The 13309-nt window shown below is 45.9% G+C and overlaps 2 protein-coding genes across 2 annotated transcripts; both read right to left on the reverse strand.

Moving 5' to 3' along the window:
* Positions 1-7531: 7531 nt before the first annotated feature.
* Positions 7532-10575, reverse strand: LOC111079366 (putative inorganic phosphate cotransporter). The gene is made up of 4 exons (XM_022374530.2): positions 10365-10575; positions 9133-9269; positions 8000-9073; positions 7532-7927 (listed from the first exon to the last, which is right to left on the reverse strand). Exons 1-4 carry the CDS (start codon positions 10417-10419, stop codon positions 7715-7717), a joined length of 1479 nt encoding a protein of 492 aa, XP_022230222.2. The 5' UTR covers positions 10420-10575; the 3' UTR covers positions 7532-7714.
* Positions 10576-11224: 649 nt separating this feature from the next.
* LOC111079365 (putative inorganic phosphate cotransporter) lies at positions 11225-13041 on the reverse strand. Its single transcript, XM_041593195.1, has 4 exons — positions 12934-13041; positions 12721-12857; positions 11573-12646; positions 11225-11503 (listed from the first exon to the last, which is right to left on the reverse strand). The coding sequence occupies exons 1-4, from the start codon at positions 12983-12985 to the stop codon at positions 11225-11227; spliced, it is 1542 nt and encodes a 513-aa protein (XP_041449129.1). The 5' UTR covers positions 12986-13041.
* Between the last annotated feature and the right edge of the window lie 268 nt (positions 13042-13309).

The raw sequence follows: 13309 nt of genomic DNA on the forward strand, positions 1-13309 counted from the left end.
ATAAAGCTCACGGGGGAAATATAAGTTAAAGCCGCTTAAACCGATATTGATTTTGGCTTAAATTTAAATTTTTAAACTCATTTAGTTCTCCTACGGTAATAATTCTATTCTATTTATTCCATTTTCATCGCAGCGATTCATTGAAACAAAATCAAATCGATTAATTAAATTAATTTGATAAATTTAATTTCCTGATTAGTGTCCTCCCCATTGATCCTCTGCATCGGCTATTAATGATTTCAGACCAAACCAAGTGCCACAGGGCATTAAGTCATTACGGGCTTATAAGTATTACTTACTTACCCATACACAGTATGATACACGCAAGTGCTTATTATCATAAGTAAATTGCTGTTGCTGTCGCTGTTGCTGTTGTTGCAACTCTTCTGTAATAATAACAACAATGAGCAGAACGCAACGCAGAAGACAAATAACATAAGCCGCAGCAAATTTAAATACACATGTCGCTGGCATTGCAGTCGTTGCTGGCGTGCCTCTGCTGCCTCTGCTGCTTCTGCTTCTGCTGCTGCTGTTGGCTATTTATGTGGCCTTATGCGGCAGTTGCCGTTGCTGGGCGGAAATTGTATTGCGGCCAATATGGTAAATTGCCTTGAATCTACCTTAAAACCATATTTCAACACTAGATTACACAAACAGGCAACGGCAACACCAGCAGCAGCAGTAGCAGTAGCAGCCGTACGAGCAGCAGCAGCAGCTACAATGCGGTAAGCCATTACACCAAAATACTATCATAAAATTTCGCGCAAGCGTGTGTCTCGGTATTTTAACCAAAACGGGGGTTTTGTAGCGCTGCTTCTGGTTCTGGGTCTGACGCTGGGGCAGCTCCTGCGAACATGCCACACAGAGTCACACAGTACATAAAGTGCACACTGGCACGGGCCGGGCTGCTCTGGGCCGGGCCGGGCCGGGATTGCTGTTGCCAGGATTGCTGCCACTGCTGATGTTGTTACGGGTTGCGGTTGCGCTTAAATGTGCCGTTAAATCTACAGAGAAGGAGACAGACTGCGAGAGAGAGAGAGAGAGAAAAAGCGAGAGCGGGCTTAGATTTGGGCAATGGAATAACCGCACAAAAAAGAACAGTGGGGAGGGGAGGAAACCTTCAACGTAAAAAATACCTTCACTGCAGCTCCAAAGCTCGTAAATCAAGTCTGAGGCAGAGCTGACGGCAATCGGACCTTTTTTTTGTGTACCGCGTGCAAATCATTCATAGGACAAAAGCTGCAAAAATATGCTGCATAACAAATGCCTCATTAGCATGTTGCCACAACTCCCATCCACATAGCCACATCACACCCACACAAACACACCCACACACACACACACACTCGTAGCGCACACGTTTTCCACTGGAGAACGATTTCTTTGGTTCTTTTTCGTCCCTCTCTTGGCTCTCCCGCTTCTCTCAGTCGCTTCCTTGTCCTTTTTTTTTGCCTTTGTTGGCATTGTAACTCGTTTGTTTTTTTGTCATCATCAGAGTTGCATTTTTGCATAGAAAATTGAGCTTTTGCCAAACTAACGATGAACTAAAGTATGCAAATTTATTTAACATACCCGCACCCATGAGCACGGCACACGGCAAACGGCAAACGGCACTGCAGCAGATAGCGATTCATTGCAGGGGTGCCAATGAGATTGGGAAAGAGAGTAAAAGTATGGGGGAGAGAGAGCGAGAGAGAGGGTGGAAAGGGACTGAGTGTACAACATAAGAAGACGAGCGAACAACTATATGCGGCTACAAGTACATAAACAATCATCGGGATCAGTATGGGAACATTCCCACACCCACAAAACAATACGAATCAAAAGTCTGCCCACAGAGAGATGCTCACACATAATGTAAGGAATCATATGTACATATAGAATATATATTATATATCATCAAAATATATTTTAAATGTGATGAAGTTCAATAGACCAATAGACGAATACACATAGAAATAGAATAGAAATAGAAATAGATATATGCTTTTCAGATATTCGTCAACTCTTTAATGCAAACCGAACTTTCACAAGCATTATAACATTTGTAAGGCAAGATATTTCTCCGGAAAGTATTTTGAATGTAACTGTTTGCATACTTTTGCCATTGAGTGTGACCCAGCCCAGCCCAGCCCGGGCATGCGACATGGAGTGTGTACAGTGTACAATAAGGTGAGCAAAGCGAGCGTTAGAAGCCAGCGAGAAATCTGCACAATTCCCAGCCGCACATTTCATATTGTCGGCACCTGCAGGAGGCGTACAGTATGAGGGAGATGCAATGACGATGGCGCTGACGATAGTACAGAGAAGAGAAGAGGTTAGAGCAGTTTCCACACTCCTCCAATCGCAGGCCCACCCTTGCACTCGCATATGTATGTACGAGTCGTTTGTTTGTGTTAGTGCAGGCGCACATGCATATGAAAACCGCTTTCGTTTCCGTTGCAAGAAACAACTCGAAAATGGTGCAAGGCATGGCATGGCATGGCGTCTGCTCTGCTCTGCTCTGCTCTGCTCCAGCCATTGTTGCTGCTGTTTCTGCTGCCATCAGATATATAGGTGCAAAAAAGTGGCAACTCCGGCTTAACAGCAGACGAAAAAACTACATGGAACTACAGGGACGTAGAGAGGTAGACAGGTGGATGTAGAGAGATGACAATCAGGCAGCCAGCCAGGCAGACAGCGGAGAACGGAGAAGGAGACGGGCGAACACTGAAAGTTGACAACAAGATGTACAACAACAGTAAAAAAAAAAAAAGAAACATTCATACAACCATTGAATGTTAAACCTCCAAATGCCCTTGCAGATGTAGGGTCTCTTCATAAATTGTGTGTTCGTGGAACATTTACGTATTTAAAACGAAAATACAACTCATCTGAAGGGAGCTACATCTACCGAGAGCCTAATTAAAAATATAAATTCATTGATTGTGTCCTTCTGTGCACTGCAAACTTCTCCACAGAGCTGTGGTGCCCGGCTTCCCAGTGTGAGGGTATAAAACGAAATGGAAAATGGGAGATACAAAATGCAAGCAGCACAGGTTCGTGCAAGCTGAGAAATAAACAGGAGCCCAGGATTTTATTTGTTTGGCGCGTTGGTGTTGTCGTTGTCGTTGTCGCTGTCGTTGACTGTACCCGTCCCGTTCCCTGCTGCGGGGTGTTGTTCCTTTTTTTTTTTGCACTTCCATCATGCAGGTAAAGTAAATTATGCGACGTGCAAAATCAATAAATCAACACGTTTATTGCTGTAAACGTATTTGGGTCCTGTCCCGTGTGGATATTGGGGTTCCTTGGATAAATTGCTGCTGGTGTTGGCAGTGGGGAGGCGACAGAAAGGGGTAGAGCTCAGCCGTTAATGCATTTATAGCAGCGAATGAAAATTGCATACCAACACGAGCAGCACACAGCGGGCTACAACCATTTGCCAATGAATTGCAAATCTGAGCAAAGCATTCCCCCAGCTTCCTGAGCAAAGCATTCCTCCGGCTTTCTGTTGCTGTGTGCTGTTCTTGCCACGAAGGCGGCGGTGGCGGCGGCAGCGGCGGCGTCGGCTGTTGCACCAAAGTCTATGCAACAGCTGCAATTCATTACAAATGTGATTTCCCTTTTAGCGTCGAAACGCGCGGAAAACTTGCTGAAATTTTCCGCGCAATTTTCAAGCTCGGTGCCTGCTCCAAGAGCAATGCAAGAGCAACCTCCTCAAAGCGAAAACTTGCACACACAGACACACCGCATGCACTCATCCAAATACACCACGTTCACACACATATACGCCCTATGTGTGTGTGTGTGTATTTCCATAGTTTCGGTTTAGATGGGGCTGGTGCTGGTGCTGGTGCTGCTGATGGTGCTGAGTGTGTGTGCTCGGCATACCTTTGGTTTGCTTTGGCACATCGCACATCTTGAGTGCTTTATTGTTATGTTTTAAAATTCAATGAATTCTAAAAATTTTCCACAAACCTCCCCACCACCCAGGCCCATGATGCTCCCAGTCCAGCCAGTCCAACAACAATATCAACGACAACGAAAAAGTCGACAGAATTTGCAGTCAGAACATTAACAATAGCAAAAGTGTTCTCTGCTGCTGCTCCTCCTGCTGCATTCGTTTATTTAAGCCATATGGGTGCTGTGGTGCCTAGTGCTGGTGCTGTTTCGGGCCAGGCACAGAAGCAAACAAGGTCAAAGCGGTACAACGGAGACAATTGGAAGCAACGAGAGTAGAATTCAAATGTAAATGCAAATGCAAATGCAGACGACGCCAACAAAATGATGTCAGAGACAGCTCTGATTAAAGCAGGCTGCAACATAAAGAATTAAATAACTTTTAAATATGCATTCCGAAAGCTGTGAAAAGTGTCACCAAATGGTAGGAAATAACATTTAAAGATTACATACTACCCCATCAGAGATGGGCAGATGCGATTGTGGCACAACCTAGACTTGCCAGACATTGCACAGATCCTTAACTATAACATTTTAGTGTTCCTAAATATTTATTACATAGTCATCAAACTCTCATTACTCATTAAATTGTTTATCCGCAGATGATTATTTATTTATTAGTCATTTTCGATGACTTTAATAGTAAATCAGTTCCATTTTTATACAAACTGGAAGCTCGGAAATTATAACCTCCCCTCCCCCATCACCCAGGAATTAGGACATTCCAGAAATTTGAACCGCGCATTTTACTGCATGGGCGACTGTGGAAGAATTTTGATATTGCCCACACAGTTTTACCTTTTTGGTTGAAGTAAAAATAAAAATGGTAATCCCCGAAATTTGTATGGTATATACAATTCGGTCATATGCATGTGATATTTAATATGCCTGTGGAAATTTGTTAGAAATTTTCAGGAACCAAGTGGTTTTAATTTCCGAACCTCCACTGTACTTCTATAACATTTCTTATATTATTTATTTAGTTTTTTTTTGTTGTATTTTTAAACATTCTGAATTGAACACATTGGTGAGATATTGCTCCGTTGATCTATCTCAACGGAAACTTAATCCATACGGTCAGTAGCAGAATTGAATACTGTCCAGCCTTTGCGCCATTTGCATAAGCGTGTCCGTTGATGTGCAGGTTCGTCCATCAGTCCGTCCGTCTGTCTGCACGTTAAAAAAAAAACATGACTCAATGCACTTGATAAACATGAAATTGCTTCGAGAGCTGAACACACAAAAGAAACCGATGCATAAATTTTCGGTGCTCGGATCCTTGCCCAGGGCAGGGACAATGACATGCCAGCAGCAGAGAACCGGGACACAGACACAGACACGGACCATAATTACGGGCCGAGCAACAGCTGCCAACGGAGTGGGTCTGGCGCCTGCGCTGATGCAATAATAATTAAGCGTGCACTGCGTCCTGGGTATGCATATCCACACGTATGGGTCCAAAAAGTGAATGAATGCAATTTGGTCGCCAAAGGCAACGCTCACCACACATGGCATTGACTTATTGTGCCCGAAGGCACGGCAGGAGACTGCAACAGGACCTGGACTCAAACAGGACCCGAACCAAGACCATGTCCAGGGTCCTGCGTATTTTGTGTAGGCCACGAGCCAAATGTCTCTTTTGTGGCCGTTGATTTCCAGCTATTGTTGTGCCCAGCCCCAGACCAGGCTGCGCCTCACTGGACAGCGTCAGGCATAATTTTAATTTCAAGCAATCGCTGTACTTGACGGCACTTGATGTGCACGTTGTGCTGTGGCTGGACAATGAATAAATGGTCGGAATCTGTCGGACACTTCATCTATTGTTGCCGACCCTTCTCCTTCTCGTCCATCAGCCTCTGCTTCAATTATAATTTTGAAGTCCACATCAAGACAAGCAATCAGCTCACTTGTATCGCATTACATCAATAGAAGTCAGCAATTTATGCATTTCCCCATCTAATTGTTGAGGTCAAGTCTTGAGTATCAGCATCATTCATTTCCAAAACCAAATGCGATTATAATACATATAATACAGACATCAAGTTCCACCATAATGATGAGGTTGACCAACAAAGGCTGCATCATCTGACTTGCTTCCGTGTTCATTGGCCCTTCCGGCGTAATCAAGTGCACATAATGTGCAACTCCATTGTGGGCTGCAAGTCGTGCGGGCACGTCATTAATACTGAACTGGCTTTCCAGCAGAGTCCCCGCAAGAGTCGCCAGATGCACAAAGTACAAATCATTCAATTTATCACAGTCAGGACAGCCAGGACAGCCAGACCCTTTCGCACTTGCAATGTGATTCCGTCAAGTTGCAGGACCGTTCCTGCAGGTCCCTTAGCAGGATTTTTACTAGTATGTATAATTTTCAGAGAGCCTGAATACAAAAATGATTCATTTTTTAATTTGATTGATAAATGGAAATTATGCAAGCAAAAATTGTATTTTCTTGCTAGCTGTGGAATGACCATTTTATTTCTTACCTTAATTCCAATCGGAGGCATAAACTATGAAAATTCTAAAATATAAATAGCATAAATAGTAATCAGTAATCATAAGTGGAACTACTATCGCATGTGGTTTTAATTGACTTTGATGCATGTCCCTCCTGAAATAATAATAGTCCAGATATCATTATTAAATAATCTGATCTTTAAGCTATATATTTTAATAGGCCTTCAACCACCATATGCTTCCGATACTATGAATGGATTTAACTTTTGCTCCTTTTCCTTTTGCAACTTTGGCCACACGCATTTGGTGCGATGTGTGTGTGCACCCATACATCTGTCCGGATCTCTGGTAGTGCCCATTTATGACTTGTCATTGGAAATGCGTTCCTGCTGGGCGGCCAGTGGCAGCTCAGCGGAGTGGGGGAGTGGCTGGGTTCAGGGTAAAGAGAACTGGAACATGGATGTGGATGTGGATGTGGAAATTCAAATGAATTTTTGCGCTCGCTCCGCAACGCTTTTAATTGAAAAACATTTTCGTTTTGGTTTCGGTTTTGGGTTTTGTCTGCGCCAGAAAAACGCGCGGCAGCCACTTGCTGGCCATAAGCCTCTTTCGGCTCTGGCCCATACCTCCTGCCTACTGCCTACTGCCACCAGCCTCCTGCCTCCTTCCTGCTGCCTCCCGCCTGGTGGCAAACAATTCCACCACAAGACCATGGACCGAATATGGGCATGCGACGTACTGTGCGCACGCGTTCGTGCATAAATTCCACCAAGTGTCCATTTTTCTGATTTGTGTGCAAAGTTTTTTCCTTGTTATTTGGCCACCACCGCCGCTCTGCGTTGACTGACTGCCCCAGGATGAGATGGAGATGGAGGTGGAGATGCAGACTGGAGACTGGAGGCTGGAGGCTGAAGGAGGCTGGGAATGGGTCCGGCAGGATTATGGGGATGGGGTAAGAGAACAAGGATTGGTAAACCGAAGCCGGGAGTCTTGTTGCCTTGGCTTGCTGGGCGCATGCAAATGCGAGCGCAAATAGAAAACGAATTCATTCAAAGAAGTAGTGAGAATTTTCTATTAAATTTCCGCGGCCAGAAAAGAAATGCGTACAAACAAGAAATTAAAATACAAGAGCGAACGTTTTGAGAATTTTTAATTAAAATAGAATGCCAAAGGGAAACTAGAAAATTCCCCAAAATGCGTTTAATCAACGCTGGAAAAATCAACTTTTCGCTAGCCATTCCATGCACATTGCGCATACGCCGCGTGGCTCTGTCCCCCCAGTCGAATCCATTCAGATCCAAATACCAGTGACAGCTAATCATGTTGTCTTTGTGTCTATATCCGTTTCCGTGGTATGATTCTGCTCCAGTTGATGGCCATTTCGTATGCACTCTGAGGCGCTAGGCTTTAGGTAGTCCTCGGCATCCCAGGCCTGCTGGTCGGTGGTGCCCCAAATGATGTACACCAAGTTGCCGAAGAAGAACACAACGGCTGTCATGCCAAACACAATTTGCCACTGACTGCGCGAGCCCTGCAAGGCGAAATCGAACGCGTTAATAGAATTCCTTTTCGCAAGCGAATCTCTGATGCGATTAATACTCACCATATCGGTGACAATGACGCCCACGAGCAGGGGAGTGAGCAGCGGAAATATGTTGCCAATGCCATTCACAATTGCCATCAGCATGCCGGAGTGATTGGGCGACATGTCAATGATGGTCAGAATGCTGCCAATGCCGGAGCCGGCGTTCAGGCCCGCATTGATGGTCATCAGAGTGATGGCTAAGCTGGTCTGGTCCTTGTCCAGGAAACCAATACCAATGAGCGCCGCTGCCGGGCCCCAATACGACATCGTGTTGATGGACTTGCGCAGCGTGGTGAGTGACATCCACTGGCGGGACATGGCGACGTCGGCGAACACCAGATACACGTAGGACATGCACCACATGGCCAAGAAGGGCAGCGCCGAGTAGAGGGCATTGCTCTTGATGTCCATCTCGAGGACGCCGTGCATGTACGAGGGCGTCTGCAGCTGCATCGTGGAGTTGGCCCAGCCCTGAGCACTGCGCACGATCAGCAGGGCATAGAACGGCACCGAGCTCCAGATGGCGCGCCACGGAATGGGAATTTTCTTGGCATGGAATCCGTCCTGCCGCCTCATCGAGCGCTCTATGTAGTCGCGCTCCCTGGAGCCGATTAGATGCGAGCTGGGAGCGTTGTTCGAGCCGAGGGTCAGCCAGAGCAGGCACCACACTGCGCAAATGCCAGCGGAAACGTAAAAGATGCCTGGCCAGCCCATGGAGCTGTTGGCAATGAGGCCACTGCTTGCCATGGCCACCACCGTGCCGCAGTCCGCTCCCGAGTAGGCAAACACGCCCAGTCGGTTACGATCTTCTGGCGGTGACCACTTGGCCAGGTGCTCGTGGATGCAAGGGAAGATCAGGCCCTGGAACAGACCCGCCACCACCCGGATCACGCTGAACGCCTTCCAGCCGCCCCAGCTGATGCAGTAGGGCGTCAGTGCACTCAAGATGGCTGTCGCGAAGGTGGGAATGAAGAGCACGCTCTTTGCCCCGAAGCGTCTGACCAGAAACCCGGCCGGAAACTGGGTGATAATATAGCCCCAGTAGAAGCTGGACAGCACATATGACTTCTGCGCCCCCGTCCAATCGTACTCCTGCAAATGGAAGGCATACGGTTACTACTGGCAGCGTGCCACAAACGAGTTTAGCTCACCGGAAAGTCGGGATTGGTGGTGGCGGCATCCGTCATGGCCACCACGGCCACACTGACATTCAGGCGCGCTACGTAATTGGCGACGATTGCCAGGAAAAGGAGCAGCGCCTGCAGATGGCGGATGCCGATGAGGGGACCTATGGGCGGAAATTCAAGTTGGTCAAGTTGGTTCGCAATCGATGGCAATCGGGGCCAGTGCACTTGATAATTTTGCAGCACGTGTCATAGCTGTAAGGCCAAATCACTTGATTGCCGCGAAACAAGTTTATTTTTTAATCAAAATTGCCTAAATAAATAACTCAAAGGCAATTCGAGCTAAAGTCTATACATCCCACCACCAAATGCAACATTTTTCCAGTTCCCGAAACGCACTGCACAAGCACCAAAATATTCTTTGGTCAATAAATTTGTTAAACTTCATTGCTGTGTGATGCAAAAAGTGCGATGCGTTTGGCGGGGCCAACTCTTTAACCGAGTTTATCGACCAGCCTTCAGCGTGGTTTCAGGTTGAGGCATAAATCATATCGAGGCGCAGGTTATAAATTTAAAAATGCCCCCAATTCGAGTAGTGCGGAAAGCTGCAGAATTATCCGATGGATAATCAACCTTATTTTACGATACGAGTCGAGTATCCCACACAATACGTTTTAATTGATAATTTGATCAAGATTATTTCCCAACCTTTTGTCGATATTAGTTTGGTTCCTCTTGCAACATTTCAGGCAATGTATCAATATTAAAAAGGAATTTCCAGATTTCCTTTAATTATTACTTTTAATCGAATCATTTAAAGTGCCATCGCTGGCTTAGCTTATATGTAAGTGTGTAATTCTTTTAAATGTTTATTCAGAATACTCTAAAATTTAGAGTCTAAATGAATCGTTTTAATTTAATAGCTTCTCCAAACTTTGGTTTGGCAAGGCTTCTGTTTTGGCGTATGTATATAACCGATTTATCATTGATTTTTTCCATGCTGCATTTGCTATTTCTTTGTGAATTAAAGTTTATTTAATTTTGCGCCGTAAATTTGCCATTCCATTTGATTTACAAAATACACTTCACATGAATTTATTATCGATGGGCCATGCATATGCACGGATTCGTTAAAATCCGCTTATAATAATAATAATAATATTATTATTTATTAGTTGTTTTTATTTTCACAAAATATCACAAAACTCTGGTTTCTGTGGGGATGCTCAAAGCACTTTGGGGATTATAAATTCATTCACCTTTTTGCTCAGCGGCGGCGTTCATGGTATTTAATTTGGCATTCAAATTGGGCATCTACCACGTACGATTTCTCTTTCTCTGGAGGAACGCGAGAAGTGTGAAGAGAGGGTTTTTTTTTGGGCTGGTCAGACAGAAAAAACAGTCGCGTCTACGCGTGCCAATAGCTGAAATACGTCTGAGCGTGTAATTTAAAGCTCTGCTCCAGCGGACGTCGATTATGGCGGCAATTAGACATCGAAATCCAGACTGGGGCTGTGTTCTTTTATTCGTTTTATCATGCTGCTGATTAAGCGGCGCGATAACTGGATGCTACCTGCCGCATTCCCGCATTTGAGGGCATATACCAGTGCCATGTTACCACTGGTTTTACAAGTTGCTTTAATGCAAACATTGGTAATATAACCGAGACACAGTACGCCCTCTCAATTTGTGCGATCTCATCTCTCCGCTGTGGGAACTGTTATGGCGGAATCAGTCACCCAAGCAGTCCCCGGCACCGAACCGAACCGAAACGAATCAACTCAACAAATTTGCGATTCCAAACACAAAACATTTATACGCCATACATATGTAGTATAGAAATTGCAGCAATTTTCTGATTGTAGGTGTCATTAAGTTAGTGAAAAGCTGCTTAATACATGTCATCATTGGGTATAAAAAGTGTTTTTATGGCGAGAACCCACAAACCAATTGATTGGATAATCGAATCAGCCGATAAGCAGGGAATCCCATAGGCTCGACTACGATCTACCCTACAAAATAGAGTTGTTCACAACAGTGAGAGATCTGTACTGGTTCACTGTTATTCTTACACTGCCCAGCACTGGCACAAAATTAATCTTTGATTGCGCCATCAACATTACTTGCTTCGGTCTTTATTCTGCTCTGGCATCACCTTGTCTTTGGCCTCCGTTACTCTTTCACTCGGATGCCCGAGCATAATTTTTCCATTATTGGAAAGATCGGGCACGTCTTGGGTGTCTTCCCTTTCGCAACACTCCACAGGGCACTTGTGCAGAAAATCATCGGCATCCCAGGGCTGCAGTTCGTTGGAGCCCCAAATGATGTACACCCAGTTGCTGAGAAAGAATACAAGTGCGATCAGTCCGAATACAATCTGCCACTGATAACGATTCGTCTGTCGAAAGGATTGGAATTTGGAAATTGGAAATCGAAGAGCTTTAGCTTGATGACGAATCGTACTTACCGGATCCGTAACAATGGCACCCGTAACGAGCGGAGTCAGCGGCGTAAAGACGTCTGACAGGACACACATGATGCCCATCAGAAGCGCGGAGTGGTTGGGCGACAGGGCAATGATGTTCATTCTGCCGCCAATGCTGGAGCCGGCACTAAGTCCCGCCTTGATGGCCATCAAAGTGACAACCAAACCGGCATTTTTTCGATCCAGAAAGCCAATGGCAACGTACAGCAGGGCCGGTCCCCAAGTGGATACCGTGACGATCCATTTTTTCAATGGAGTCGGTCGGATCAGGTTACGCACTAAGGCTATATGTTCGACGAGGATGTACACATGGGACATGATCCATCGCACAATATAGGGCAGCGCCGAGGTGAGGCCGTTCCGGGTGATGCTCATTTGCAGGACACCATGCAGATACGAGGGTATCTGCACCTCCATTGTGGCATCGGCCCAGTGCTGAGCACTGTTGACCACCACCAGGGCACGGAACGGCACTGAGGCAAATATCGCCTTCCACGGCACGGGTATTTCTCTCCTGGGGCATGTGTGAGCACTCTTCAGAGAGCTCTCAATGTAGCTGCGCTCGTCCGCGCCAATCCAGTGCGAGCTGCCGGGCTCGTTCTCGCCCCAGAAGAACCAGAGCAGGCACCAGCACAGGCAGGATGCTGCCGAAACATACGAGATTCCCGGCCAGCCGATGGAACTGTTCGCAATGTACCCACTGCCGAGCAGGGCCAGGATTGTGCCGCAGTAAATGCCCGAGTAGGCGATCACTCCCAGGTGTTTGAGTTCCGCTGGCGGCGACCACTTGACCAGATGCTCGTGGATGCAGGGTAGCATCAGGCCCTGGCACAGACCCTGGCTCAGCCGGATCGCACAGAATGCCCTCCAATCGCCCATCTTGATTCCCGAGGGTGTGCAGACGCAGAACAGGGCTACGACAAAGGTTGGCACGAGCATGGTCATCTTGGCTCCCAGACTCCGGACAACGAAGCTGCCCGGAATCTGCATCAGCAAATAGCCCCAGTTGAAGCTGGAGAGGATGTAGGATTTCTCGGCCTCTGTCCACTCGAATTGCTGCAATTGCACAATGATCATAAGTACACAACCCCACAACAGAATCCACAAATGATCCCATGTTGATGTGGTACCTGAAAACTTTGATTGGTGGCTGCTTGCTCCGTCATGGCCACTATGCGCACGCCCACATTCAGGCGGACTATGTAGCTAACGGTCAGGTTGAGGAACAGCAGTGCCACCTGCAAGTGACGAATACCTAGCGAAGGACCTGTGCAAATAAAAAATAAAGCATAAGTGGTGCCATCACGGATCAGCTGAGGGTGGAGAAGAAGCTAGAACTTTACTTTTTTCATCCATTATATTTCTTGAGAGATAATTATACCAGATCGGATCCATTATCCGTGGGCGCTGTGCTGGCAAAATCCCCGAGAACGAGACGATCCGCACAGCAGCTAAACTGCACCTGAATTTTACTTTGCAGTGGGAAACCATTTGAAGCTTATTGAAAATATGTAAAATGTAATTAATAAATGTGTTTTACCAAAAACAGTTGTTTCTTACTAAATAAAGCTTTATAGGTATAAAAATAAAGGAACAATTAGCTGCAAACATTGAGAAAATGTATCGTGTATTGTTTTTTGTTATGCCACAAACATGAAAACTTAAGAACCATTTTGAATACAGTCGAATCTCAAAAATAGGAACCACTTTGTTCCTCGG

The sequence above is a fragment of the Drosophila obscura genome, unplaced genomic scaffold (assembly GCF_018151105.1).
Source record: "Drosophila obscura isolate BZ-5 IFL unplaced genomic scaffold, ASM1815110v1 contig_186, whole genome shotgun sequence".
NCBI lineage: Eukaryota > Metazoa > Arthropoda > Insecta > Diptera > Drosophilidae > Drosophila > Drosophila obscura.

Coding starts and splice junctions, on each gene's coding strand:
- LOC111079366 (XM_022374530.2), bottom strand. CDS start 10,419: ATGCCCAATTTGAATGCCAAATTAAATACCATGAACGCCGCCGCTGAG. Junction 9,270..10,364: donor CGCCGCCGCTGAGCAAAAAG/GTGAATGAATTT, acceptor TTCCGCCCATAG/GTCCCCTCATCGGCATCCGC. Junction 9,074..9,132: donor CCACCAATCCCGACTTTCCG/GTGAGCTAAACT, acceptor TTCCATTTGCAG/GAGTACGATTGGACGGGGGC.
- LOC111079365 (XM_041593195.1), bottom strand. CDS start 12,985: ATGGATCCGATCTGGTATAATTATCTCTCAAGAAATATAATGGATGAA. Junction 12,858..12,933: donor AAATATAATGGATGAAAAAA/GTAAAGTTCTAG, acceptor TTATTTGCACAG/GTCCTTCGCTAGGTATTCGT. Junction 11,504..11,572: donor GTGCCATTGTTACGGATCCG/GTAAGTACGATT, acceptor TCCTTTCGACAG/ACGAATCGTTATCAGTGGCA.